This window comes from Odocoileus virginianus, unplaced genomic scaffold, assembly GCF_023699985.2.
Source record: "Odocoileus virginianus isolate 20LAN1187 ecotype Illinois unplaced genomic scaffold, Ovbor_1.2 Unplaced_Scaffold_1, whole genome shotgun sequence".
NCBI classification, from domain to species: Eukaryota; Metazoa; Chordata; class Mammalia; order Artiodactyla; family Cervidae; genus Odocoileus; species Odocoileus virginianus.
In genome coordinates, this window is record NW_027224263.1 from 8350103 (window position 1) to 8375958 (window position 25856).

The following is a 25856-nucleotide window of genomic DNA, read 5'->3' on the forward strand; positions in this document are numbered from 1 at the left end:
GTCTCCCGCATTGCAGTCAGACTCTTTACCAGCTGAACCACAAGGGAAATATCCATGCCCTAGCTATTGTAAATAGTGCTTCAATGAACATTGGGGTGCATGTGTCTTTTTCAGTTATGGTTTTAACCTCACACTGGTGAATGACAATCACCAAAAAATCTACAAACAGTAAATGCTGGAGAGGGTGTGGAGAAAAGGGAACCCTCTTGCACTGTTTGTGGGAATGTAAATTGATACAGCTACTATTGAGAAGAGCATGAAAGTGAAAGTTGCTCAGTCGTGTCTGACTCTTTGCAACCCCATGGACTATACAGTCCATGGAATTCTCCAGGCCAGAATACTGGAGTGGGTAGCCTTTCCCTTCTCCAGGGGATCTTCCCAACCCAGGGATTGAACCCAGGTCTCCCACATTGCAGGCAGATTCTTTACCAGCTGAGCCACAAGGGAAGCCCAAGAATACTGGAGTGGGTAGCCTATCCCTTCTCCAGCAGATCTTCCCAACCCAGGAATTGAACCTGGTCTCCTGCACTGTAGGCAGATTCTTTACCAACTGAGCTATCAGGGAAGTCTGGAGAAGAGTATGGAGATGCCTTAAAAAACTAGGAATAAAAGTACCATATGACACTACCAATCCCTCTACTGGGCATTTACCCTGAGCAACTATTAATTAAATGCCTATTCTAGGCACTATACAAGGTATCAGAATAGCCCTGCTTCAAACATTATATGTGGTGGTAGGAAAGAAGGATAAGAAAGAAATTTAATGCCAGGCAGTTAGCAGTACATGTTCTAATAGAGTATAAGCTATATATTGTGGGGATGCAACAATCCATTTTAATTAGGCAGACTTATGAAAGTTTGATGGAGGAGATGACATTTAATCTATAAGGTGAGAAGGATTTTGATAAAGTTTGGAAAGAAGGACATGAGATTATAGTCTGAAATGCATAAATGAACTAAGAATAGTGTAAAATAGTATTTTCAAATTGAAGTCATCTATTTCTCATACTTTTGAGACTTTTGAGATTGTCATAGCTGGACTCATTGGAAAAAAAGTACTTTGCAATAAAGAACTATATTAAAATTTAGGCACAATTATTCTATTAATAAATTGAGTAACAATTATAGTTCTCAATCAAACTTTGAAATCCCAATAAGCCAGTTTTGTATTTCACAAGATTTAATCTTAATATTGGTAAAACACAACTGTATTTATTCAGCACAATTTTTTTGGACAGTTTCTGTTGTTTATAAGGACAATTTCTGTTGTTTTTGCTTGTTTCTGTTGTTTTCTAAAGGTTGAAATCTATGCTATCCAATTGGATGAAATTATAATTTTTATATAAACATTTGTAAAAAGACTACAAGTTCCTTTCGAAAGATACTTGGGGGCATATACATCTTTAGGAGATAGATCTCTATCCTTCCTGCTGACCCACTGTGTTCCCAATACTAGTCACTTAGAAAAGGAAAGTGGTACATGTACATTTCACCCAATCTCCTTATTTATGTTTTATAGTAGAAAATCTGGAGAGTGATTATGACTTTATGCATTAGAAAAACAATAGATTAATCATATTTTTATTTTACTGAAGTTTTATTGAATATTATTCTTTATGCCAATACCTCCTCTGCCTTTTAACAATTGTTTTCAGGTTCTGATAGTTATACTAAAATGTCACAATGTTAGATCTAGGGCTTTTTTTTTTGACCTAGCAGTATTTGCTAGTGAAAAGCTTTATTTCTTAGCATGGTCTATATGACTTTGTCCACTTATATTTTTGTAGTATCATAGAAATTTGTCAAAGGTTTCATTATTTCCATTTTACTGATTCACTCCATTGCCTTTTTTATTTAAAAAAGTGAAAAGGTAGGAAGACTGAGTTCTTTCCAGGTCAATTTACTAACAGTATTAAGCCTACGTTCTGTTTTCTTTATAGCTACCTATCCTGTCACTTGCCTTTCTTGCTAGAATTGTGTTAGTTTATATGGAAGAGTTTATTACAAGTTATTTTTTAACTGAAGTATAGTTGATTTACAATACTGTGTTAGTTGGTAGTTTCTTTTTAATGATCCTGAACAGATGGAGAATATAAATAGTATGATTTTGAACACTATCCTATGGTTCTAAGGATTTGTGAAACAAAAGATTATTAACTATTCTGTCTCTCAGCTATATAGTTACAGAATCTGTTGTTTTTTAGCTAAAACATAGATCCAGAAAATGATAGTAGAGCATTAACTTGCAATATATTCAAATCCACAGAACAACTGATTTACCATATTTAAAACACTTTATTAAAGTTTTACATGCATAATATTCTTTATGCAAATGACATGAGACCTTAAAGATTTATACATACTAGCTCAAAAAATCAGTTAGTCTTTATTTTTATTTTAATTTTTCCAATTTTCTTTTCTTTTTTTTTCCTCTTATTTTCTTTTTCCATTTATTTTTATTAGTTGGAGGCTAATTACTTTACAACATTGCAGTGGTTTTTGTCATACATTGAAATGAATTAGCCATGGATTTACATGTATTCCCCATCCCGGTCCCCCCTCCCACCTCCCTCTCCACCCGATCCCTCTGGGTATTCCCAGTGCACCAGGCCTGAGCACTTGTCTCATGCATCCAACCTGGGCTGGTGATCTGTTTCACCATAGATAATATACATGTTTCGATGCTGTTCTCTTGAAACATCCCACCCTCGCCTTCTCCCAGAGTCCACAAGTCTGTTCTATACATCTGAGCCTCTTTTTCTGTTTTGAATATAGGGTTATCATTACCATCTTTCTAAATTCCATATATATGTGTTAGTATACTGTAATGGTCTTTATCTTTCTGGCTTACTTCACTCTGTATAATGGGCTCCAGTTTCATCCATCTCATTAGAACTGATTCAAATGAATTCTTTTTAATGGCTGAGTAATATTCCATGGTGTATATGTACCACAGCTTCCTCATCCATTTGTCTGCTGATAGGCATCTAGGTTGCTTCCATGTCCTGGCTATTATAAACAGTGCTGTGATGAACATTGGGGTGCACGTGTCTCTTTCAGATCTGGTTTCCTCGGTGTGTATGCCCAGAAGTGGTATTGCTGGGTCATATGGCAGATCTATTTCCAGCTTTTTAAGAAATCTCCACACTGTTTTCCATAGTGGCTGTACTAGTTTGCATTCCCACCAACAGTGTAAGAGGGTTCCCTTTTCTCCACACCCTCTCCAGCATTTATTGCTTGTAGACTTTTGGATAGCAGCCATCCTGACTGGCGTGTAATGGTACCTCATTGTGGTTTTGATTTGCATTTCTCTGATAATGAGTGATGTTGAGCATCTTTTCATGTGTTTTTTTTGCCATCTGTATGTCTTCCTTGGAGAAATGTCTGTTTGGTTCTTTGGCCCATTTTTTGATTGGGTCATTTATTTTTCTGGAGTTGAGCTGGAGGAGTTGCTTGTATATTTTTGAGATTAATCCTTTGTCTGTTGCTTCATTTGCTATTATTTTCTCCCAATCTGAGGGCTGTCTTTTCACCATTGCTTATAGTTTCCTTTGTTGTGCAAAAGCTTTTAAGTTTCATTAGGTCCCATTTGTTTATTTTTGCTTTTGTTTCTAAAATTCTGGGAGGTGGGTCATAGAGGATCCTGCTGTGATTTATGTTGGAGAGTGTTTTGCCTATGTTCTCCTCTAGGAGTTTTATAGTTTCTGGTCTTACATTTAGATCTTTAATCCATTTTGAGTTTATTTTTGTATATGGTGTTAGAAAGTGTTCTAGTTTCATTCTTTTACAGGTGGTTGACCAGTTTTCCCAGCACCACTTGTTAAAGAGGTTGTCTTTTTTCCATTGTATATCCTTGCCTCCTTTGTCAAAGATAAGGTGACCATAGGTTCGTGGATTTATCTCTGGGCTTTCTATTCTGTTCCATTGATCTATATTTCTGCTTTGTGCCAGTACCACACTGTCTTGATGACTGTGGCTTTGTAGTATAGTCTGAAGTCAGGCAGGTTGATTCCTCCAGTTCCATTCTTTTCTCAAGGTTACTTTGGCTATTCGAGGTTTTCTGTATTTCCATACAAATTGTGAAATTATTTGTTCTAGTTCTGTGAAAAATACCATCGGTAGTTTGATAGGGATTGCATTGAATCTATAGATTGCTTTGGGTAGTATAGCCATTTAGACAATATTGATTCTTCCAATCCATGAACACGGTATATTTCTCCATCTGTTTTTGTCCTCTTTGATTTCTTTCATCAGTGTTTTATAGTTTTCTATGTATAGGTCTTTTGTTTCTTTAGGTAGATATACTCCTAAGTATTTTATTCTTTTTGTTGCAATGGTGAATGGTATTGTTTCCTTAATTTCTCTTTCTGTTTTCTCATTGTTAGTGTATAGGAATGCAAGAGATTTCTGTGTGTTAATTTTATATCCTGCAACTTTACTGTATTTGTTGATTAGCTCTAGTAATTTTCTGGTAGAGTCTTTAGGGTTTTCTATGTAGAGGATCATGTCATCTGCAAACAGAGAGAGTTTCACTTCTTCTTTTCCTATCTGGATTCCTTTTACTTCTTTTTCTGTCCTGATTGCTGTGGCCAACACTTCCAAAACTGTGTTGAATAGTAGTGGTGACAGTGGGCACTCTTGTCTTGTTCCTGATTTCAGGGGAAATGCTTTCAATTTTTCACCATTGAGGATAATGCTTGCTGTGGTTTTGTCATACACAGCTTTTATTATGTTGAGGTATGTTCCTTCTATTCCTGCTTTCTGGAGAGTTTTAATCAGAAATGGATGTTGAATTTTGTGAAAGGCTTTCTCTGCATCTATTGAGATAATCATATGGTTTTTATCTTTCAATTTGTTAATGTGGTGTATTACATTGATTGATTTGCGGATATTAAAGAATCCTTGCATTCCTGGGATAAAGCCCACTTGGTCATGGTGTATGATTTTTTTAATATGTTGTTGGATTCTGTTTGCTAGAATTTTGTTAAGGATTTTTGCATCTATGTTCATCAGTGATATTGGCCTGTAGTTTTTTTCTCTTTTTTGTGGCATCTTTGTCTGGTTTTGGAATTAGGGTGATGGTGGCCTCATAGAATGAGTTTGGAAGTTTACCTTCTTCTGCAATTTTCTGGAAGAGTTTGAATAAGATAGGTGTTAGCTCTTCTCTAAATTTTTGGTAGAATTCAGCTGTGAAGCCATCTGGTCCTGGGCTTTTGTTTGTTGGAAGATTTCTGATTACAGTTTCGATTTCCATGCTTGTGATGGGTCTGTTAAGATTTTCTATTTCTTCCTGGTTCAGTTTTGGAAAGTTATACTTTTCTAAGAACTTGTCCATTTCTTCCAAGTTGTCCATTTTATTGGCATAGAGCTGCTGGTAGTAGTCTCATGATCCTTTGTATTTCAGTGTTGTCTGTTGTGATCTCTCCATTTTCATTTCTAATTTTGTTAATTTGGTTCTTCTCCCTTTGTTTCTTAATGAGTCTTGCTAATGGTTTGTCAATTTTGTTAATTTTTTCAAAAAACCAGCTTTTAGCTTTGTTGATTTTTGCTGTGGTCTCTTTAGTTTCTTTTGCATTTATTTCTGCCCTAATTTTTAAAATTTCTTTCCTTCTACTAACCCTTCATTTCTTCCTTCTCTAGTTGCTTTAGGTGTAGAGTTAGGTTATTTATTTGACTTTTTTCTTGTTTCTTGAGGTAGGCCTGTAATGCTATGAATCTTCCCCTTAGCACTGCTTTTACAGTGTCCCATAGGTTTTGGGTTGTTGTGCTTTCATTTTCATTCATTTCTATGCATATTTTGATTTCTTTTTTGATTTCTTCTATGATTTGTTGGTTATTCAGAAGCGTGTTGTTTAGCCTCCATATGTTTGAATTTTTAATAATTTTTTTCCTGTAATTGAGATCTAATCTTACTGCACTGTGGTCAGAAAAGATGACTGGAATGATTTCAATTTTTTTGAATTTACCAAGACTAGATTTATGGTCCAGGATGTGATCTATTCTGGAGAAGGTTCCGTGTGCACTTGAGAAAAAGGTGAAGTTGATTGTTTTGGGGTCAAACATCCTACAGATGTCAGTTAGGTCTAGCTGGTCCATTGTGTCCTTTAAAGTTTGTGTTTCCTTGTTCATTTTCTGTTTAGTTGATCTATCTATAGTTGTGAGTGGGGTATTAAAGTCTCCCACTATTATTGTGTTACTATTAATTTCCTCTTTCATACTCGTTAGCATTTGCCTTACATATTGCAGTGCTCCTATGTTGGGTGCATATATAATTGTTATATCTTCTTCTTGGATTGATCCTTTGATCATTATGTAGTGTCCTTCTTTGTCTCTTTTCACAGCCTTTATTTGAAAGTCTATTTTATCTGATATGAGTATTGCGACTCCTGCTTTCTTTTGGTCTCCATTTGCGTGAAATATTTTTTTCCAGCCCTTCACTTTTAGTCTGTATGTGTCCCTTGTTTTGAGGTGGGTCTCTTGTAGACGGCATATATAGGGGTCTTGCTTTTGTATCCATTCAGCCAGCCTTTGTCTTTTGGTTGGGGCATTCAACCCATTTACATTTAAGGTAATTATTGATAGGTATGGTCCCGTTGCCATTTATTTTGTTGTTTGGGGTTCACGTTTATACCACCTTTCTGTGTTTCCTGTCTAGAGAAGATCCTTTAGTATTTGTTGAAGAGCTGGTTTGGTGGTGCTGAATTCTCTCAGCTTTTGCTTGTCTGTAAAGCTTTTGAGTTCTCCTTCATATCTGAATGACATCCTTGCTGGGTAGAGTAATCTAGGTTTTAGGTTATTCTCTTTCATTACTTTAAGTATGTCCTGTCATTCCCTTCTGGCCTGAAGGGTTTCTATTGATAGATCAGCTGTTATCCTTATGGGAATCCCTTTGTGTGTTATTTGTTGTTTCTCCCTTGCTGCTTTTAATATTTGTTCTTTGTGTTTGATCTTTGTTAATTTGATTAATATGTGTCTTGGGGTGTTTCGCCTTGGGTTTATCCTGTTTGGGACTCTCTGGGTTTCTTGGACTTGGGTGGCTATTTCCTTCCCCATTTTAGGGAAGTTTTCAGCTATTATCTCCTCGAGTAACTTCTCATGGCCTTTCTCTTTGTCTTCTTCTTCTGGGACTCCTATGATTCGAATGTTGGGGCATTTCACATTGTCCCAGAGGTCCCTGAGGTTGTCCTCATTTCTTTTGATTCTTTTTTCTTTTTTCCTCTCTGCTTCATTTATTTCCATCATTTTATCTTCTAACTCACTTATCCTATCTTCTGTGTCTGTTATTCTACTCATGGTTCCCTCCAGAGTGTTTTTGATCTCATTTATTTCATTATTAATTTTTAATCGACTTTTTTTTATTTCTTCTAGTTCCTTGTTAAACTTTTCTTGCATCTTCTCAATCTTTGTCTCCAGGCTATTTATTTGTAACTCCATTTTGTTTTCAAGATTTTGGATCATTTTTATTATCATTATTCTAAATTCTTTTTCAGGTAGATTCCCTATTTCCTCCTCTTTTGTTTGACTTGGTGGGCATTTTTCATGTTCCTTTACCTGTTGGGTAGTTAGTCATTAAAAGTAGGAGCAGTGGAATTAAAAAAAAAAGGAGTTATCCATATAAATGGCCTTGATGAAATATCATTATGATGTTTTTATTTTAAATTAATTTATTTGTTTTAATTGGAGGCTAATTAATTTACAATATTGTGGTGGTTTTTGCCATACATTGACATGAATCAGCCATGGGTGCACATATTTCCCCCCCTATCCTGAACACCCCTCCCACCACCCTTCCCACCTCAACCCTCTGGGTTGTCCCAGAGCACTAGCTTTGAGTGCCCTGCTTCATGCATTGAACTTGCACTGGTCATCTATTTTACACATGGTAATATACATGTTTCAATGCTATTCTCTCAAATCATCTCACCCTCGGCTTCTCCCACATAGTTCAAAAGTCTGTTCTTTACATATTGTGTCTCTTTTGCTGTCTTGCATATAGGGTCATCATTACCATCTTTCTAAATTCCATATATATGCATTCAATATACTGTATTGGTGTTTCTTTTTCTGACTTACTTCACTCTGTATAATAGGCTCCAGTTTCATCCACCTCATTAGAACTGACTCAAATGTGTTCTTTTTTTTTTTATAGCTGAGTAATATTCCATTGTGTATATGTACCACAACTTCCTTATCCATTTGTCTGCCAATGGACATCTAGGTTGCTTCCATGTCCTGGCTATTGTAAACAGTGCTGCAGTGAACATTGGGGTACATGTATCTCTTTCAATTCTGGTTTCCTCAATGTGTATTCCCAGCAGCGGGGTTGCTGGGTCGTATAGCAGTTCTATTTCCAGTTTTTTAGGGAATCTCCATGCTGTTCTCCTTAGTGGGTTTACTAGTTTGCATTCCCACCAACAGTTTAAGAGGGTTCCTTTTTCTCCGCACCCTCTCCAGCATTTATTGTTTGTAGACTTTTTGATGGCAGCCATTCTGAGTGATGTAAGATGGTACCTCACTGTGGCTTTGATTTGATTTTCTCTGATAATAAGTGATGTTGAGCATCTTCATGTGTTTGTTAGCTATCTGTATGTCTTCTTTGGAGAAATGTCTGTTTAGTTCTTTGGCCCACTTTTTTATTTTTATTTTTACTTTTCTGGCATTGAGCTGTATGAGTTGCTTGTATATATTGGGAATTAATTCTTTGTCAGTTGTTTCACTTGCTATTATTTTCTCCCATTCTGAAGGCTGCCTTTTCACCTTGCTTATAGTTTCCTTCATTGTGCAAAAGCTTTTAAGTTTAATTATGTCCCATTTGTTTATTTTTGTTTTTATTCCCATTACTCTGGGAGGTGGGTCACATAGGATCTTGCTATGATTTATGTCCGAGAGTGTTCTATGCTTTCTTCTAAGAGTTTTATAGCTTCTGGTCTTACATTTAGATCCTTAATCCATTTTGAGGGTTTTTTTTTTTTGTGTGTGTGTGTATGGTGTTAGAAAGTGTTCCAGTTTCATTGTTTTACAGATGGTTGACCAGTTTTCCCAGCACCACTTGTTAAAGATATTATCTTTTCTCCATTGTATATGTTTGCCTCCTTGGTCAGAGATAAGGTATCCGTAGGTGCAAGGATTTATTCTGGGTTTTCTATTTTGTTCTATTGATCTATAATTCTGTTTTTGTGCCAGTACCATACTATTTTGATGACTGTAGCTTTGTAGTATAGTCTGAAGTCAGGCAGGTTGATTCTTCCAGCTCCACTTCTTTCTCAAAATTGTTCTGTCTATTCTAGATCCTTTGTGTTTCCATACAAATTGTGAAATCATTTCTTCTAGGTCTGTGAAAAACACTTTTGGTAGTTTGATAAGGATTGTGTTGAATCTATAGATTGCTTTGGGTAGTACCTCATTTTCACTATATTGATTCTTCCAATCTAAGAACATGGTATATTTCTCCATCTATTTGTGTCATCTTTGATTTCTTTCATCAGTGTTTTATAGTTTTCTATATATAGGTCTTTTGTTTCTTTAGGTAAATTTATTCCTAAGTATTTTATTCTTTTCATTGCAGTGGTGAATGGAACTGTTTCCTTAATTTCCTTTCTGTTTTCTTATTGTTCAGTTCAGTTCAGTCACTCAGTCGTGTCCGACTCTTTGTGACCCCATGAATTGCAGCATGCCAGGCCTCCCTGTCCATCACAAACTCCCAGAGTTTACTCAAACTCATGTCCATCGAGTCGGTGATGCCATCCAGCCATCTCATCCTCTGTCGTCCCTTTCTCCTCCTGCCCCCAATCCCTCCCAGCATCAGGAGCTTTTCCAATGAGCCAACTCTTTACATGACGTGGCCAAAATATTGGAGTTTCAGCTTCAGCATCAGTCCTTCCAATGATCCAGGACTGATCTCCTTTAGGATGGACGGGTTGGATCTCCTTGCAGTCCAAGGGACTCTCAAGAGTCTTCTCTAACACCACAGTTCAAAAGCATCAATTTTTCGGTGCTCAGCTTTCTTCACAGTCCAACTCTCACATCCATAAATGACCACTGGAAAAACCATAGCCTTGACTAGACGGACCTTTGTTGGCAACATAATGTCTCTGCTTTTTAATATGCTATCTAGGTTGGTCATAGCTTTCCTTCCAAGGAGTAAGCGTCTTTTAATTTCATGGCTGCAATCACCATCTGCAGTAATTTTGGAGCCCAAAAAAGTAAAGTCTGACACTATTTCCACTGTTTCCCCATCTATTTCCCATGAGGTGATGGGACCAGATGCCATGATCTTAGTTTTCTGAATGTTGAGCTTTAAGCCAACTTTTTCACTCTCCTCTTTCACTTTCATCAAGAGGCTTTTTAGTTCCTCTTCACTTTCTGCCATAAGTTTGGTGTCATCTGCATATCTGAGATTATTGATATTTCTCCCGACAATCTTGATTCCAGCCTGTGCTTCTTCCAGCCCACCGTTTCTCATGATGTACTCTGATATAAGTTAAATAAGCAGGGTGACAATATACAGCCTTGTCATACTCCTTTTCCTATTTGGAACCAGTCTGTTGTTCCATGTCCAATTCTAACTGTTGCTTCCTGACCTGCATATAGGTTTCTCAAGAGGTGGGTCAGGTGGTCTGGTATTCTCATCTCTTTCAGAATTTTCTACAGTTTATTGTGGTCCACACAGTCAAAGGCTTTGGCATAGTCAATAAAGCAGAAATAGATGTTTTTCTGGAACTCTCTTGCTTTTTTGATAATCCAGTGGATGTTGGCAATTTGATCTCTGGTTCCTCTGCCTTTTCTAAAACCAGCTTGAATATCTGGAAGTTCATGATTCATGTATTGCTGAAGCCTGGCTTGGAGAATTTTGAGCATTACTTTACTAGCGTGTGAGATGAGTGCAATTGTGCGGTAGTTTGAGCATTCTTTGGGATTGCCTTTCTTAGGGATTGGAATGAAAACTGACCTTTTCCAGTCCTGTGGCCAGTGCTGAGTTTTCCAAATTTGCTGGCATATTGAGTGCAGCACTTTCACAGCATCATCTTTCACAATTTGAAATAGCTCAACTGGAATTACACCACCTCCACTAGCTTTGTTCATAATGATGCTTCCTAAGGCCCACCTGACTTCACATTTCAGGATGTCTGGCTCTAGGTGAGTGACCACACCATCGTGATTATCTGGGTTGTGAAGATCTTTTTTGTATAGTCCTTCTGTTTGTATTCGTGCCCCCTCTTCTTAATATCTTCTGCTTCTGTTAGGTCCATACAATTTCTGTCCTTTATCGAACCCATCTTTGCATGAAATGTTCCCTTGGTGTCTCTAATTTTCTTGAAGAGATGTCTAGTCTTTTTTGTTTTTGGAAAACACTCTGTTGTTTTCCTCTATTTCTTTGCATTGATTGCTGAGGAAGGCTTTTTTTTATCTCTTCTTGCTATTCTTTGGAACTCTGCATTCAAATGGGAATATCTTTCCTTTTCTCCTTTGCTTTTTGCTTCTCTTCTTTTCACAGCTATTTGTAAGGCCTCCTCAGACAACCATTTTGCCTTTATTTGTATTTCTTTTCCATGGGGATGATCTTGATCCCTGTCTCCTGTACAGTGTCACAAACCTCCATCCATAGTTCATCAGGCACTCTATCAGATCTAGTCCCTTAAATCTATTTCTCACTTCCACTGCATAGTCATAAGGGATTTGATTTAGATAATACATAAATGGTCTAGTGGTTTTCCCTACTTTCTTCTATTTAAGTCTGAATTTCACAATAAGGTGTTCATGATCTGAGCCACAGTCAGCTCCCAGTCTTGTTTTGCTGACTGTATAGAGCTTCTCCATCTTTGGCTGCAAAGAATATAATCAGTCTTGTTTCGGTGTTGATGATCTAGTGATGTCCATGTGTAGAGCCTTCTCTTGTGTTGTTTGAAGAGGGTGTTTGCTATGACCAGTGCGTTTTCTTGGCAAAACTCTATTAGCCTTTGACCTGCTTTATTCTTTTCTCCAAGGCCAAATTTACCTTTTACTCCGCGTGTGTCTTGACTTCCTACTTTTGCATTCCAGTCCCCTATAATGAAAAGGACGTCTTTTTTGGGTGTTAGTTCTAAAAGGTCTTGTAGGTCTTCATAGAACCGTTCAACTTCAGCTTCTTCAGCATTACTGGTTGGGGCATAGGCTTGGATTACTGTGATATTGAATGGCTTGCCTTGGAACCTAACAGAGATCTGTCATTTTTGAGATTGCATCCAAGTACTGCATTTCAGACTCTTTTGTTGACCATAATGGCTACTCCATTTCTTCTAAGAGATTCCTGCCGACAGTAGTGGATATAATTGTCATCTGAGTTAAATTCACCCATTCCAGTCCATTTTAGTTCACTGATACCTAGAATGTCGACATTCACTCTTGCCCTCTCCTGTTTTACCACTTCCAGTTTGCCTTGATTTATGGACCTAACATCCCAGGTTCCTATTCAATATTGCTCTTTACAGCTTTGGACTTTGCTTCTATTACCAGTCACCTCCACAACTGGGTGCTGTTTTTGCATTGGCTCCATCCCTTCATTCTTTCTGGAATTATTTCTCCACTGATCTCCAGTAGCATATTGGGCACCTACCGACCTGGGGAGTTCCTCTTTCAGTATCCTATCATTTTGCCTTTTCATACTGTTCATTGGGTTCTCAAGGCAAGAATACTGAAGTGGTTTGCCATTCCCTTCTCCAGTGGACCACATTCTGTCAGACCTCTCTGCCATGACCCATCCGTCTTGGGTGACCCACATGGCATGGCTTAGTTTCATTGAGTTAGACAAGACTGTGGTCTGTGTGATCAGATTGGCTAGTTTTCTGTGATTATGGTTTCAATGTGTCTGCCCTTTGATGCCCTCTCGCAACACCTACTGTCTTATTTGAGTTTCTCTTACTGGGACGTGGGGTATCTCTTCATGGCTGCTCCAGCAAAGCATAGCCGCTGCTCCTGTTAGTGTATAGGAATGCAAGGGATTTCTGTGTGTTAATTTTATATCCTGCAACCTTACTATTTTCACTGATAAGCTCCAGAAACTTTCTGGTTGTGTCTTTAGGGTTTTCTATGTAAAGGATCATGTCATTTGCAAACAGTGAGAGTTTTACTTCTTCTTTTCCAATCTAGATTCCTTTTATTTCTTTTTCTTCTCTGATTGCTGTGGCTAGGACTTCCAAAACTATGTTGAATAGTAGTGGTGAGAGTGGGCACCCTTGTCTTGTTCCTGGTTTTAGAGGAAATGCTTTCAATTTTTTGCCATTGAGGATAATGTTTGTTGGGGATTCTTTGTGTATAGCTTTTATTATCTTGAGGTATGTTCCTTCTATGCCTGCTTTCTGGAGAGCTTTTTTTTTTTTTTTAATCATAATTGGGTATTGAATTTTGTCAAAAGGTTTTCTCTGCATCTATTGAGATAATCATATGGTTTTTTTTTTATTTTTTTATTTATTTTTATTTTTTCCTTGTTCAGGTATTTTATTTCAATTTATGACAGCGACATTTAGTGGTTCTGAGATGGCTTATGGAGAAGTACCCCACACTCCCTGAAGAAAAAACCAGTCTGTGCCATCCAACAACACACAGCTGGTTCAGGGAGTGTCCCCACCTAGCATGATCAAAGGACATTCCAGGAGCCCTGGGGCAGGCCCTGTCCCCCCGCGCCAAGCCTCAGAGTTGGCATGCTTGGGGAAAGCTGCCAGCCACTTGGTAGACCACTAGGTTCTCTGTTTTTAACCTTTCAGTTTGTTAATATGGTGTATCACATTGATTGATTTGCATATATTGAAGAATCTTTGCATCCCTGGGATAAAGCCCAGTTGGTCATGATGTACGATCTTTTTAATATGTTGTTGGATTCTGTTTGCTAGAATTTTGTTGAGGATTTTTGCGTCTATGTTCACAAGGGATATTGGACTTTAGTTTTATTTTTTTTGTGGCATATTTTTCTGGTTTTGGCAGTACAGTGATGGTGGCCTCATAGAATGAGCTTGGAAGTTTACCTCCTTCTGCAATTTTCTGGAAGAGTTTGAGTAGGCTAGGTATTAGCTCTTCTCTAAATTTTTGGTAGAATTCACCTGCGAAGCCAATTGGTCCTGGGCTTTTATTTGTTTGAAGATTTTTCATTACAGTTTCAATTTCCCTGCTTGTGATGGGTCTTTTAAGATTTTCTATTTATTCCTGGTTAAGTTTTGGAAAGTTATACTTTTCTAAGAATTTGTCCATTTCTTCCAAGTTGTCCATTTTATTGGCATATAATTGCTCATAGTAGTCTCTTACCATCTTTTGTATTTCTGTGTTGTCTGTTGTGATTTCTCCATTTTCATTTCTAATTTTATTGATTTGATTCTTCTCCCTTTTTTCTTGATTAGTCTGGCTAATGGTTTGTCTATTTTATTTACCTTCTCAAAGAACCAGCTTTTAGTTTTGTTGATTTTTGCTATAGTCTCCTTCATTTCTTTTTCATTTATTTCTGCTCTGATTTTTATGATTTCTTTCCTTCTACTAACTTTGGGGTTCTTCTTCTTCTTTCTAGTTGCTTTAAGGTGTAAAGTTAGGTTGTTTATTTGATGTTTCTCTTGTTTCTTGAGGTAGGCTTGTATTGCTATGAACCTCCCTCTTAGCACTGCTTTTACTGAATCCCATAGGTTTTGGGTTGTCATGTTTTCATTTTCATTTGTTTCTATGCATATTTTGATTTCCTTTTTGATTTCTTCCATGATCTGTTGGTATTTAGAAGTGTGTTGTTTAGCCTCCATGTGTTTGTATTTTTAATAGATTTTTTTTCTGTATTTGACATCTAACCTTATCGTATTGTGTTCAGAGAGATGCTTGAAAGGATTTCAATTTTTTTTTTAATTTACCAAGGCTAGATTTATGGCCGAGGATGTGATCTATCCTAGAGAAAGTTCCGTGTGCATTTGAGAAAAAGGTGAACTCAAATCCATTGTTTTATGGTGAAATGCCCTATAGATATCAACTGGGTCTAACTGGTACATTGTTTCATTTAAAGCTTGTGTTTCCTTGCTAATTTTCTGTTTGGTTGATCTATCCATAGGTGTGAGTGGGGTATTAAAATCCCCCACTATTATTGTGTTACTGTTAATTTCCCCTTTCATACTTGTTAGCATTTGCCTTACATATTGAGGTGCTCCTATGTTGGGTGCATATATATTTATAATTGTTATATCTTCTTCTTGGATTGATCCCTTGATCATTATGTGGTGTCCTTCTTTGTCTCTTATCACAGTGTTTATTTCAAAGTCTATTTTATCTGATATGAGTATTGCTACTCCTGCTTTCTTTTGGTCTCTATTTGCATGAAATATCTTTTTCCAGCCCTTCACTTTCAGTCTATATGTGTCCCTAGGTTTGAGGTGGGTCTCTTGTAGACAGCATATATAGGGGTCTTGTTTTTGTATCCATTCAGCCAGTCTTTGTCTTTTGGTTGGAGCATTTAACCCATTTACATTTAAGGTAATTATTGATAAGTATGATCCTGCTATCATTTACTTTGTTGTTTGGGGTTTATTTTTATAAGCCTTGTCTGTGTTTCCTGTCTAGAAATGATCCTTTAGCATTTGTTGAAGAGCTGGTTTGGTGGTGCTGAATTCTCTGTTGTCTATAAAGCATTTGATTTCTTCTTCATTATCTGAATGAGATCCTTGTTGGGTAGAGTAATCTTGGTTGTAGGTTTTTCTCTTTCATCACTTTAAGTATGTCTTGCCATTCCCTTCTGGCCTGAAGAGTTTCTATTGAAAGATCAGCTGTTATCCTTATGGGGATCCCCTTGTGTGTTATTTGTTGCTTTCCCCTTGCTGCTTTTAATATTTGCTCTTTTTAACTTGTTAGTTTGATTAATATGTGTCTTGGGGTGTTTCACCTTGGGTTTATCCTGTTTGGGACTCTCTGGGTTTCTTGGACTTGGGTGGCTATTTCCTTCCCCATTTTAGGGAAGTTTTTGACTATTATCTCCTCAAGTATTTTTCATGTCCTTTTTTTTTTTTTTTTTTTTTTTTTTTTGTCTTCTTCTGATACTCCTATGATTCGAATGTTGGGGCATTTAACATTGTCCCAGAGGTCTCTGAGGTTGTCCTCATTTCTTTTAATTCTTTTTTCTTTTTTCATCTCTGCTTCATTTATTTCCACCATTCTATCTTCCACCTCACTTATCCTCTCTTCTGCCTCAGTTATTCTACTGTTGTTCCCTCCAGAGTGCTTTTAATCTCAGTTATTGCATTGTTCATTATTGATTGACTCTTCTTTATTTCTTCTAGGTCCTTGTTAAACATTTCTTGCATCTTCTCAATCCTTGTCTCTAGTCTATTTATCTGTAACTCCATTTTGTTTTCAAGATTTTGGATCATCTTTACTATCATTATTCTGAATTCTTTTTCAGGTAGACTCCCTATCTCCTCCTCTTTTGTTTGGTTTGGTGGGATTTTTATCATGTTCCTTCACCAGCTGAATATTTCTCTGCCTTTTCATTTTATTTATGTTGCTGTGTTTGGGGTGCCCTTTCTGCAGGCTGGAAGTTCATGGTTCCTCTTAATTGTGGAGTCTATTCCTTGTGGGTGGGGTTGAACTGGTGGCTTGTCAAGGTTTCCTGGTCGGGATAATGTGAGTCTGTCTTCTGGTTGGTGGAGCTGGATCTATTCTCTCTGGAGTGCAGTGAAGTGTCTGGTAGTGAGTTTTGGGGTGTCTATGGCTTTGGCATGGCTTTTAGCAGCCCATCTTTTAATGTTCAGGATTATGTTCCTGTTTTGCTGGAGAATTGGCATGGTATGTCTTGCACAGGAACTTGTTGTCTCCTGGGTGGAGCTTGATTTCAGTGTAGATATGGAGACCTTTGGGTGAACTCTAATATTAGATTTCCCTGGAGTCAGAAATTCTATGACGTTCTCAAGTTTTGGAATTAAGCCTCCTGCCTCTGGCTTTTCAGTCCTTCTCTTACAGTAGCCTCAATCTTCTCCATCCATACAGCACAGAAGATAAAACATCTAGGTTAATGGTGAAACAATTCTCCACAGTCCTGAATACCCAGAGATTAACAGAGTTATGTAGAGAAGAGAAGGAGAAAGGAGATAGAGGTGACCTGGAGGAGAAAAGGGAGAGTCAAACAGGAGAGAGCAATCAAGCCAGTAATCAAATCCCTCCTTTTGAAGAGATTGGGCTGCCTTTCTGGGTGCCTGGTGTCCTCCACCAGCATTCAGAAGTTGTTTTGTGGAAGCTGCTCAACATTCAAATGATCTTTTGATGAATTTGTGGGGGAGAAAGTGGTCTCCCTATCCTATTCCTCCTCCATCTTGGGACAGCCCCCAAAATATCATTATGATTTAATGAGCTCAGTGGAGTATATGCTTTATTCATTTTTCAGAATTGCGGTTCTTTTCAGGACAAGTGCAATGACAAGTCTAAGGCCCAAGCAGAGATGAATCAAAGCCATTCAGAGGGGTACCAACATCGATCAGAAGGATTTCAACGACAATCAGAAGAAAATCGACACTATTCAGAGAGATTTCGAGGCCAAGAAAAGAGATCTCGTGGTCGAGAAGAGAGACCTCATGGCCATACAGAAAGATCTCGTAGCCAATCATGGAGATATCATGATCAAAGAGAGAGGCCTTGTGGCCAAGTAGAGAGATCTTGTTACTATACAGAAAGAGCTTATGGCCAATCAGAGAGATCTCATTACCACTCCGAGAGATTCCATGTTCATGCAAAGAGATCACATGACCATTCAATGAGATCTAAAGTCCTATCAAAGATATCTTATGGCCGAATAGGAAGATTTCATGGTCAATCAGAGAGACTTCATGACCAATCTGGGAGATATCAAAAATACTCACCAGCAGAAACTGAGCCTGAATTTGACAGGTAAAAAAATAATGAATACTTAACTATTAATGTATTGAGTGATGTGGAAAAGTAAAGGGATGCTTTATATATGTATATTTTAGTAGCTTAATATGTATTTTTGAAACACACATTTAATTGGGACAAAGATATTAATACAATAGAGGTGATATATACATGGCATCAATATTCTTTCAACTTGCTGATGCCCTCTAGCTATCATCCAGTTTCCCAATTACCCTAATTAAGTTGCTCTGTCTAGGTCAGCTTTCCTGGAAGAGCCCCACTGTACTCAGTCTTTCCCCACAATAAAAATATATTGACTTAGTGTCACATTCCCTTTAAACTTTCCAACCTGCTAGGCTAGCTGATCTAACAATAAACTATGCTACATTGATAATATATAATCTCTGATAATGAATTTCTGTTTCCATCCTCCACCTCCTTTCTAAAGAGTCTTCATAGACTCCTCAGCAGACAAATAATAGGTGTATCTTTGAGCAGCTGAACTTTTCTGTTTTCCACAGATCAGACCATAGGAGAGGATGCTAGTTTATGCCTAGATGCAACCCTAACCTAAATGTATTTTAAATATTGCATATATTCACTATTGTTTAATGAAACTGTCTACCCTAACAAAAGAACCAAAGATAAATTTAATCATATCTCAGATTGTTTGTTTTAAAAACCTCAAAACATTTTATTGTGATTGGCTAGGTAACTGAGTAAAATAATTATTTTTAGTTTAAATTTCTCAGTGATTTCCTTCAGTTTGCATTGCTTATAAATGTCTAGTCAAATATTTTAGCTCATATTAACTGCATAGAATTGCATATTTCAGCTAAAAATTATTTCCAAAATGTATATGTGGGTTGTTATATATATAGACAATGTCTGATGTAGGCACTGCTTTGATGCTAAAGGCCCCACCCTTCTTATATTATCAGTATACAAATAATTTACTATAAAAATTTAAATATATTTAACACTGATAAACAATTCATGTTTCTGCATTTATCAGGGATTTTCATGTTTTGCTTCATTTTACACATCAATTTTTGTTTGTCAAGTGGCATAACAATTCCACTAAGGCACTGAAATTCCACTACTGTTTTCTAGTTACATATGCCTGTCATTTTACAAGTGCACTTTAAAATATGATGAACAAGTCTGTCAAGTTTTTCTCCTTTATCTTCTATTATAATTTTTTTGTATCCTTAGCTTAAGTAAGTAATTCTTTCTTGGTTAAAGTTATCAAATGTAGAACTCTTACTAAAGAACACATAGAGTGCAAAAATTAAAGTGCTTTTATAATTGATCCCTTGGAGATTAATTCTTCTACTCCATAACTTTCCATTCTAATATATATATATACATATACATATATATATATATATAGTTGTAAAATATATATATATAGTTATTATATATATATTGGTTGGAAAGTTTAAAGGGAAATAAAGATGTAAATAAGATGTGAATTTGTATTTTTAATAACCCCAAGATACCTGATAACAATTTCAGCTTTTGCCCCTTTTTCCTGATTTGGTAATTATATATCCATAGTCAGATGAGTTCCTTGGCTGGAATAACATGTATGAAGCTTAACATAATAAAATCTGTTTTCCATAACTCCCTCTGAGTAGCCTACAAGAAATGAGTGGCAAAATCTGCTTATCTTTACATTAGCTGGGCTGTCTCTTATGAAAGGGTTTCTAAACACAGACAATAGCTTCAGAGGAAATGAAGTGCTTAGTTTTAGAGTGTTTGCCATTTAAACTCTAATAATAGAGTGATATCTCATTATCATGCCATCATTCCAAGTAATTATTGAAATAGGTTTAAAATCTGATTATAATTGACAAATCAAATCTTTTGGGTCTAAAATTACTAATATGCTGTATATACAACATCTCTAAAAAACAGAGGTCTTTTCAGTACTGGTTATTTGATTTCCCAACTCTTAAATTTTCCCTAGACCTGTTTTTTACCCAGTTGTTAGTATTTTTTATTTTTTGGAAGATGTTGATGAGAATCTGGTCTGTGTTTGTCTAAGGAATTTCTAATAGAGTACAAGTAGCATCAGTGAGTGGAAGGCAGTGTAGGAATACTAAGATGTGGCTTCATGTCCCAACTCTGTCACTTAACTATACAGCATTGCACAAATTACTTAATATTTCTGAGTCTTAATTTCCTAATATGAGAAAGGAGAAATTTGGACTACATGACTAAAGATATATACCAACTGAAAACATCTTGTGAGTTCATGAAAATGAATTTTATTTTTTCATTTTATAAAAATTGTGCTAAAAAACACATAGCATAAAATTTACTATCTTAACCCCTTTTAACTGTATATCTTAGTAGTGTGAAGTATATTTACAATGTTCTCAGACAGATCTCCAGAACTTTTTCATTTCACAGAACTGAAACTCTACACCCATTACACAGTAAAACCACTTTGCCTCCTCCCCACGGCTAGTGATAACAATTATTCTTCTTTCTGTTTCTACAAATTTGACTACTTTAGATACCGCCTGTAAGTGGAATTAGGCATTATTTATTTTTTGGTGCCTGGCTTATTTCACTTAACATAATATCCTTGAGGTTCATTTATGATGTAGCATGTGATATGATTTCCTTCGTTTTTAAGGCTGTGTGTGTGTGTTAGTTGCTCAGTCATGTCCAACTCTGCCAACTCCATGAACTGTAGCCCACCAGGCTCCTCTGTCCATAGAATTCTCCAGGCAAGAATACTGGAGTGGGTTGCCATTTCCTTCTCCAGGGGATCTTCCTGACCCAGGGATTGAACCTGGGTCTTCTACATTGCAGACGGAAGTTTACCATCTGAGCTACTAGGGAAGCCCAATTTTAAGGCTAAATGATATTCCATTGTGTATATATACCACATTTTGTTTATCCATTTATCTGTTGATGGACATTTGGGTTGCTTCTACCTCTTCAAATAAGCTCTCTGCAGCCCCCCTTTTCAGATTTTCATAATACATACATTAGTAATGTCTCATAAGTCCTTTATGCTCTCTTCATTTTTCTTTATTTTAGCTCCTATGCCTTGATTTTAAATGACCTGTCTTCAAGTTTGCACATTCTTTTTTATGCCTAATTCAGTTCTGTAAGCTTAAGAGGAGGGACACAAATGGGTATACTAAATGCCATGGATATTCTTACCCCATTCACTGAAACCTCTTCTTGGTTTTATAATGGCCTGGATACTGTAGCTTCTCAACTGGTCTCTAGAATTCTCACAGAGGTACTCTAGTCTACATATTGTTTTAACTTGAAGTCTTTCTCTGTCAAAGAAAGAGGGCCTGTAGCTTCCTAATCCACCACTGTCTTAGTCTGCTAGTGCTGTCATAACAAAATACCAGAGTGGGAAGCTTAAACAACAGGAATTTATTTCTCACACATCTCTAAGTTGGAAGTCTGAGATCAGGGCGGGGCTCTAGTAAGAGCTTTCTTCCTTACTTGTAGGTGGCCACCTTCTTTCTGTGTTCTCACATGGTCTTTTCCCCTTTTTATAAAGACACTAATCCCATTGTGGAGATCCTATGCTCATTACCTCATCTAAGCCTAATTCCTTCCCAAAAGCCCTACCTCCAGATACCATCACATTGAGGGTTGGGGCTTTAACAATGAACTTGGGGGTGGGGAGGTGGGAAACAAAAACATTCAGTCCATAATAGCCATCTTACTGACATCATTCCTGAAACAAATTTTTAAATAAAAAATTCAATCATGCCTGTTTAACTTATCATATGTTTAACTCATGTTTAACATGTAGTAAGTAATAAATCACAAGCTAAAAATCACTTATCAAAACACTACACTGGATTTTAATTGTCTCTAATGTTCAGTCTTAAATCAAATGTTTAAATATGTATAAAAAATAATACTGCTTGAAGATATACATTCCCAATAATAATTTATTTCAAAATAAATGATTGCTTTTTAAAGTATTATCATTTATGATTCATATTAGGATTTTTACAATGAAAAGAAGGAATGAATACTTACAAAAGCAGATGCAGCAAAGAAGTGATTCAAGGAACATGAATCGAAATGTAAGTATCAGCATTTTCAAATTTATGGCAGAGAAACTGTGGATTTACAGATTTTCATTTGAATAGGCTTTCTTTCTGCAGCCTTTGTTGGCATCTACTTATACTGATGATTACTTTCGTACATTTTAAAACTTGTTTATGATATTGACCTTGTAGGTTGTCATGATGATTAACTGAAATATATGCAAAACATTTTAGACTAGAAACTAGATTGTAGTAAGCATTCTTTTTTTTTTTTTTTGGACCCTGAACACACAGACTTTATTCACTAAAAGAGGAATAATTGATGCAGGTTAAATATTTGTTGAATGTAAGCATTTCTGTCTTTTTTTTTTATTAGTTGGAGGCTAATTACTTTACAATATTGTAGTGGGTTTTGTCATACATTGACATGAATCAGCCATGGATTTACATGTGTTGTAGTAAGCATTCTATACATGGGAGTTATTTTATCATCACTATGATAATTATATAAAATTATCCATTAAAATCACTAAATGTCCATTATGGCAATATTAATATGAGAACCTTAAAAGTTCTTGCATTCTAATTAATTTTATGTGATTCAGATTATGTATATATATAAAATATTTATACACATATGTATGTACACACATATACATGTATGTATACACACTCATTCATTATTGAAGGCATTTTCAATGTGAAGTGAGAAATCCCCACTAGAATATGGGGCAAATATGAATATTCTTTAAATAGGAACAAAACCTCACAGTGGTCCCCAGTCTTTTTGGCACCAGGGACCAGTTTCATGGAAGACAATTTTTCCACAGACTGGGAGTGGGATGGTTTGGGGATGATTCAAGTGCATTACATTTATTGTGCACTTTATTTCTATTATTACATCAGCTCCACCTCAGATCATCAGGCATTAGATCCCAGAGGTTGGGGACCCCTGCAATCTAACAGGCTTCCAGATAGAGTTAAAACCTCACAAGCGTTTCTATTTTCCATTCATTTCTTGAATCTGACCTCAGTTCCTACCATTTCATTAAATTTTATTCTCAAAAATTTATTACTTCCTTGTTGTCAAATTCAATGGCCTTTTCTTAGTCCCCTTCTTCCTCTACTTCTTACTGTATTAATTTATTCATTATGCAGTCATTGGGCTCTATTTGCTAGAAATGTGCTATGTACTTGAGAAAGAATCTTTAAGAAAGTAAAAAGGAAAGGAAGGAAGGGAGAGAGAGAGTGAGAGGTGGAGGGAGGAAAAGAGACAGAGAAGCATAGCATAAACATATAGAGGTATGCCCAAGGTACTATGGCAGCATAGGGAAAAGGATCTCAAACCAGCTAGGGAGGTCAGGGAGCATCCTAGAGTAGATAGTGTTTGAGTTGAGTCCCAGAGACTGAGTAGGAGTAAGCAAAGCAGAAAAGGTAGAAAAGGTACTCCTGTCAGAGGAAACATCAAGTGTAACGGTATAGGAGTGAAAGAAAACATGGCATATTTGGTAAACTTCAATTTACTTAGTTTGGCCAGAGTGCAGTGATTTTTAAACCAAGATTTTGTTGAAACTAGGGATTCTTTCACTTTAAAAATTAGTTTGAAAGCCACTGAGTTCAAGTATAAAGTATGTGGGCAGAACTGTTGAGGGGTGAGAGTGGAGAGGTAGAGTCAGGAACCTGATCATGGAACATGAGCCATGCTAGAGTAGAGATCCTATATAGAGGGCAATGCAGAACTATTGAAAGAAAGGAAATGGCATTGACTAAGTTATTTTAGGAATGATCACATTAAGCTAATATCCCTTTCTTCCAATAGTTTTTGTTAATTCCTGCCCTTTTTTCCCCTATATTTCCATGGCTTCTATTCTCACTTCTCCAACTTTGGCTTCACTACCACCTAGGTAAGTGCTTTGATAATCTGTTGCAATTGCTACTGGCTTATATATAAATTACACCTCCATTCTATTGGCATTCTTATCTTTCCTAAGTTTTTGGCAAGGACCCTGTTAACTAGTGTTGCCCATAGAGTATAAGGTGAGGGTATGTAAGGGTTTATTTATCTCATGGAGTCACTACAATTAGACACACATGCATCTTGAATTCAAGGTTGCTTTCAGTAGCATGTTACTTGTAAACATTAATATATGCTTCCAACCTAAACATGAACTTTCTAACAAAAAAATATTTGCTCTGAAAACATTAACTTTTAAGAATATCTCCATGTGTTATCCTGCTTTTATAATCTACTGGCTCTACAGATTTCTTGGCTACTATATTACTTGTAAGTCTTTTAATACCAAATCCACCTGCAAACTGTAACTGTGATTGGACTTCATATAAAAAAATGCTGGACCACCAAACACCAGCTCCATATAACTGGATGCACTGAAACCAGTTAGTTGAGTATTGAACAAAAAAATCCTAACTTTTACTTGAAATGTCTGATTGGAGTATAAGTGAGACTTTCTAAAATTAAGTTATTAAGGTAATACAGCTCTCCATCTTACTTAGCTATCTTGAATACAGTCAAGTTCTCAGGTCTGTTATATAAAGATTATGAGGATACCTTTGTGGATTTTATTTACCATCACTGCCTTTTCCCTTGATTCAGACAAGTATCCAGGCCATATTTAGATCTTGAGAGTTTTCTTCTGGGTCACTACTAGCTATAAGGCCTTGAGAAAGTAATTTAATTTTTCTGAATCCCTGTTTCCTTATTTATTATGTAAGGAGGTTGGACTGCTTGATCTTTAAGGGTACAGTCTTTAACACTCTTGCATTCATGAATGGGGGGGCGGAATCTGAAATTGAATGTTAGACTGAGGACCAGGCAAAGAGAATATTGTTACTGAAATGTCAGTCAATTTAAAGTATAGAAAATAAGCACCTGTGCTGAGTAAGGAAGGCTTTTGTATGACTGGTTTTAACCTTTCCCATTTAGATATCACCGGAAAATGATCACCTGTCCTATGAAAAGTTTAAAAGACATGAAAGGTAATTGCAGACAGACATCTCTACTACTAACTTTAATTAGTTTTAGGAGAAAAAAATGAAACAAAAATGAGTATAACTTCTAGTAGGGGCCTCTAGAATCTGATTCTGAACAATCCATAACAATTTTTATAAACAATCCTACTGTAGAATCAGAAAATTCTGGCTCTATTTTATGTTTATATTTGAGATTCCCATGCGTCATTTTCCTATGGTGAGTATAAATGTCTTGATGTATCCTTTCTACTTAAAACATGCAAGAATTGTCACCTGGAAGAATTCAGTACCATTCCTCATGTTCATCTTAAGATTAAAATCCTTCTGTTCTTTAATAATAATATATATTAAGTAAATTTCAGTATTCCAAATGATCTTAGTTTTAATCATGGAGGACTTCACCCAATGATGATTATCAGAAGCATTTGTGTATCTTTTCAGAACTAGAGCATGAAAGGTAAGAATGCTTTTACATTCCCTTTAAAATGGGTCTTACCAAAGGCATCGGTGGTAGGGTTGAAAGAGCTGCAGACATAGAAGCAGATTAATAACAATAGCTAACATTTCCTGAGTACCTGTCATGTGCCAGGCACTGTGTTAAGCATTTTACACTTGTAATTTAATTTAATCTCCGGCAATCCTGTAAAGTAGCTATGAACATTTCCATATTACAGATGAATAAAATAAGCTCAACAGAGCATATTAATTTTCTCAAAGTCATACAACTAACAATATAATTCAAAATTTGAATATATGTTCAAATTTGGCTTGTGTGGCTACAAAACCAGTGGGCTTTCTCTTCTACCATACTGCCTCTCTATAGGTACAAGTAAAGATAAGGTTAAATTCTTTAAAAGCCTAGAATATTAGTTTCCTACTGCTGCTTAAATGAATTATGGCAAACAGCAGATTAAAACAGTAGCCACTTATTATCTCACAGTTCTGCAGTTTAGATATCCAGCTGCGTTT

The 25856-nt window shown here is 36.4% G+C and overlaps 1 protein-coding gene across 1 annotated transcript in view; it reads left to right on the plus strand.

Moving 5' to 3' along the window:
* LUZP4 (leucine zipper protein 4) overlaps window positions 1-25856 on the plus strand; it is a 50623-nt gene that overhangs the window by 18732 nt on the left and 6035 nt on the right. Inside the window, exons 4-6 of the mRNA XM_070462181.1 lie at window positions 17390-17871; window positions 21851-21932; window positions 24841-24893. Coding sequence (XP_070318282.1) covers window positions 17390-17871; window positions 21851-21932; window positions 24841-24893 — 617 coding nt within the window. The remainder of the gene's footprint in view (window positions 1-17389; window positions 17872-21850; window positions 21933-24840; window positions 24894-25856) is intronic.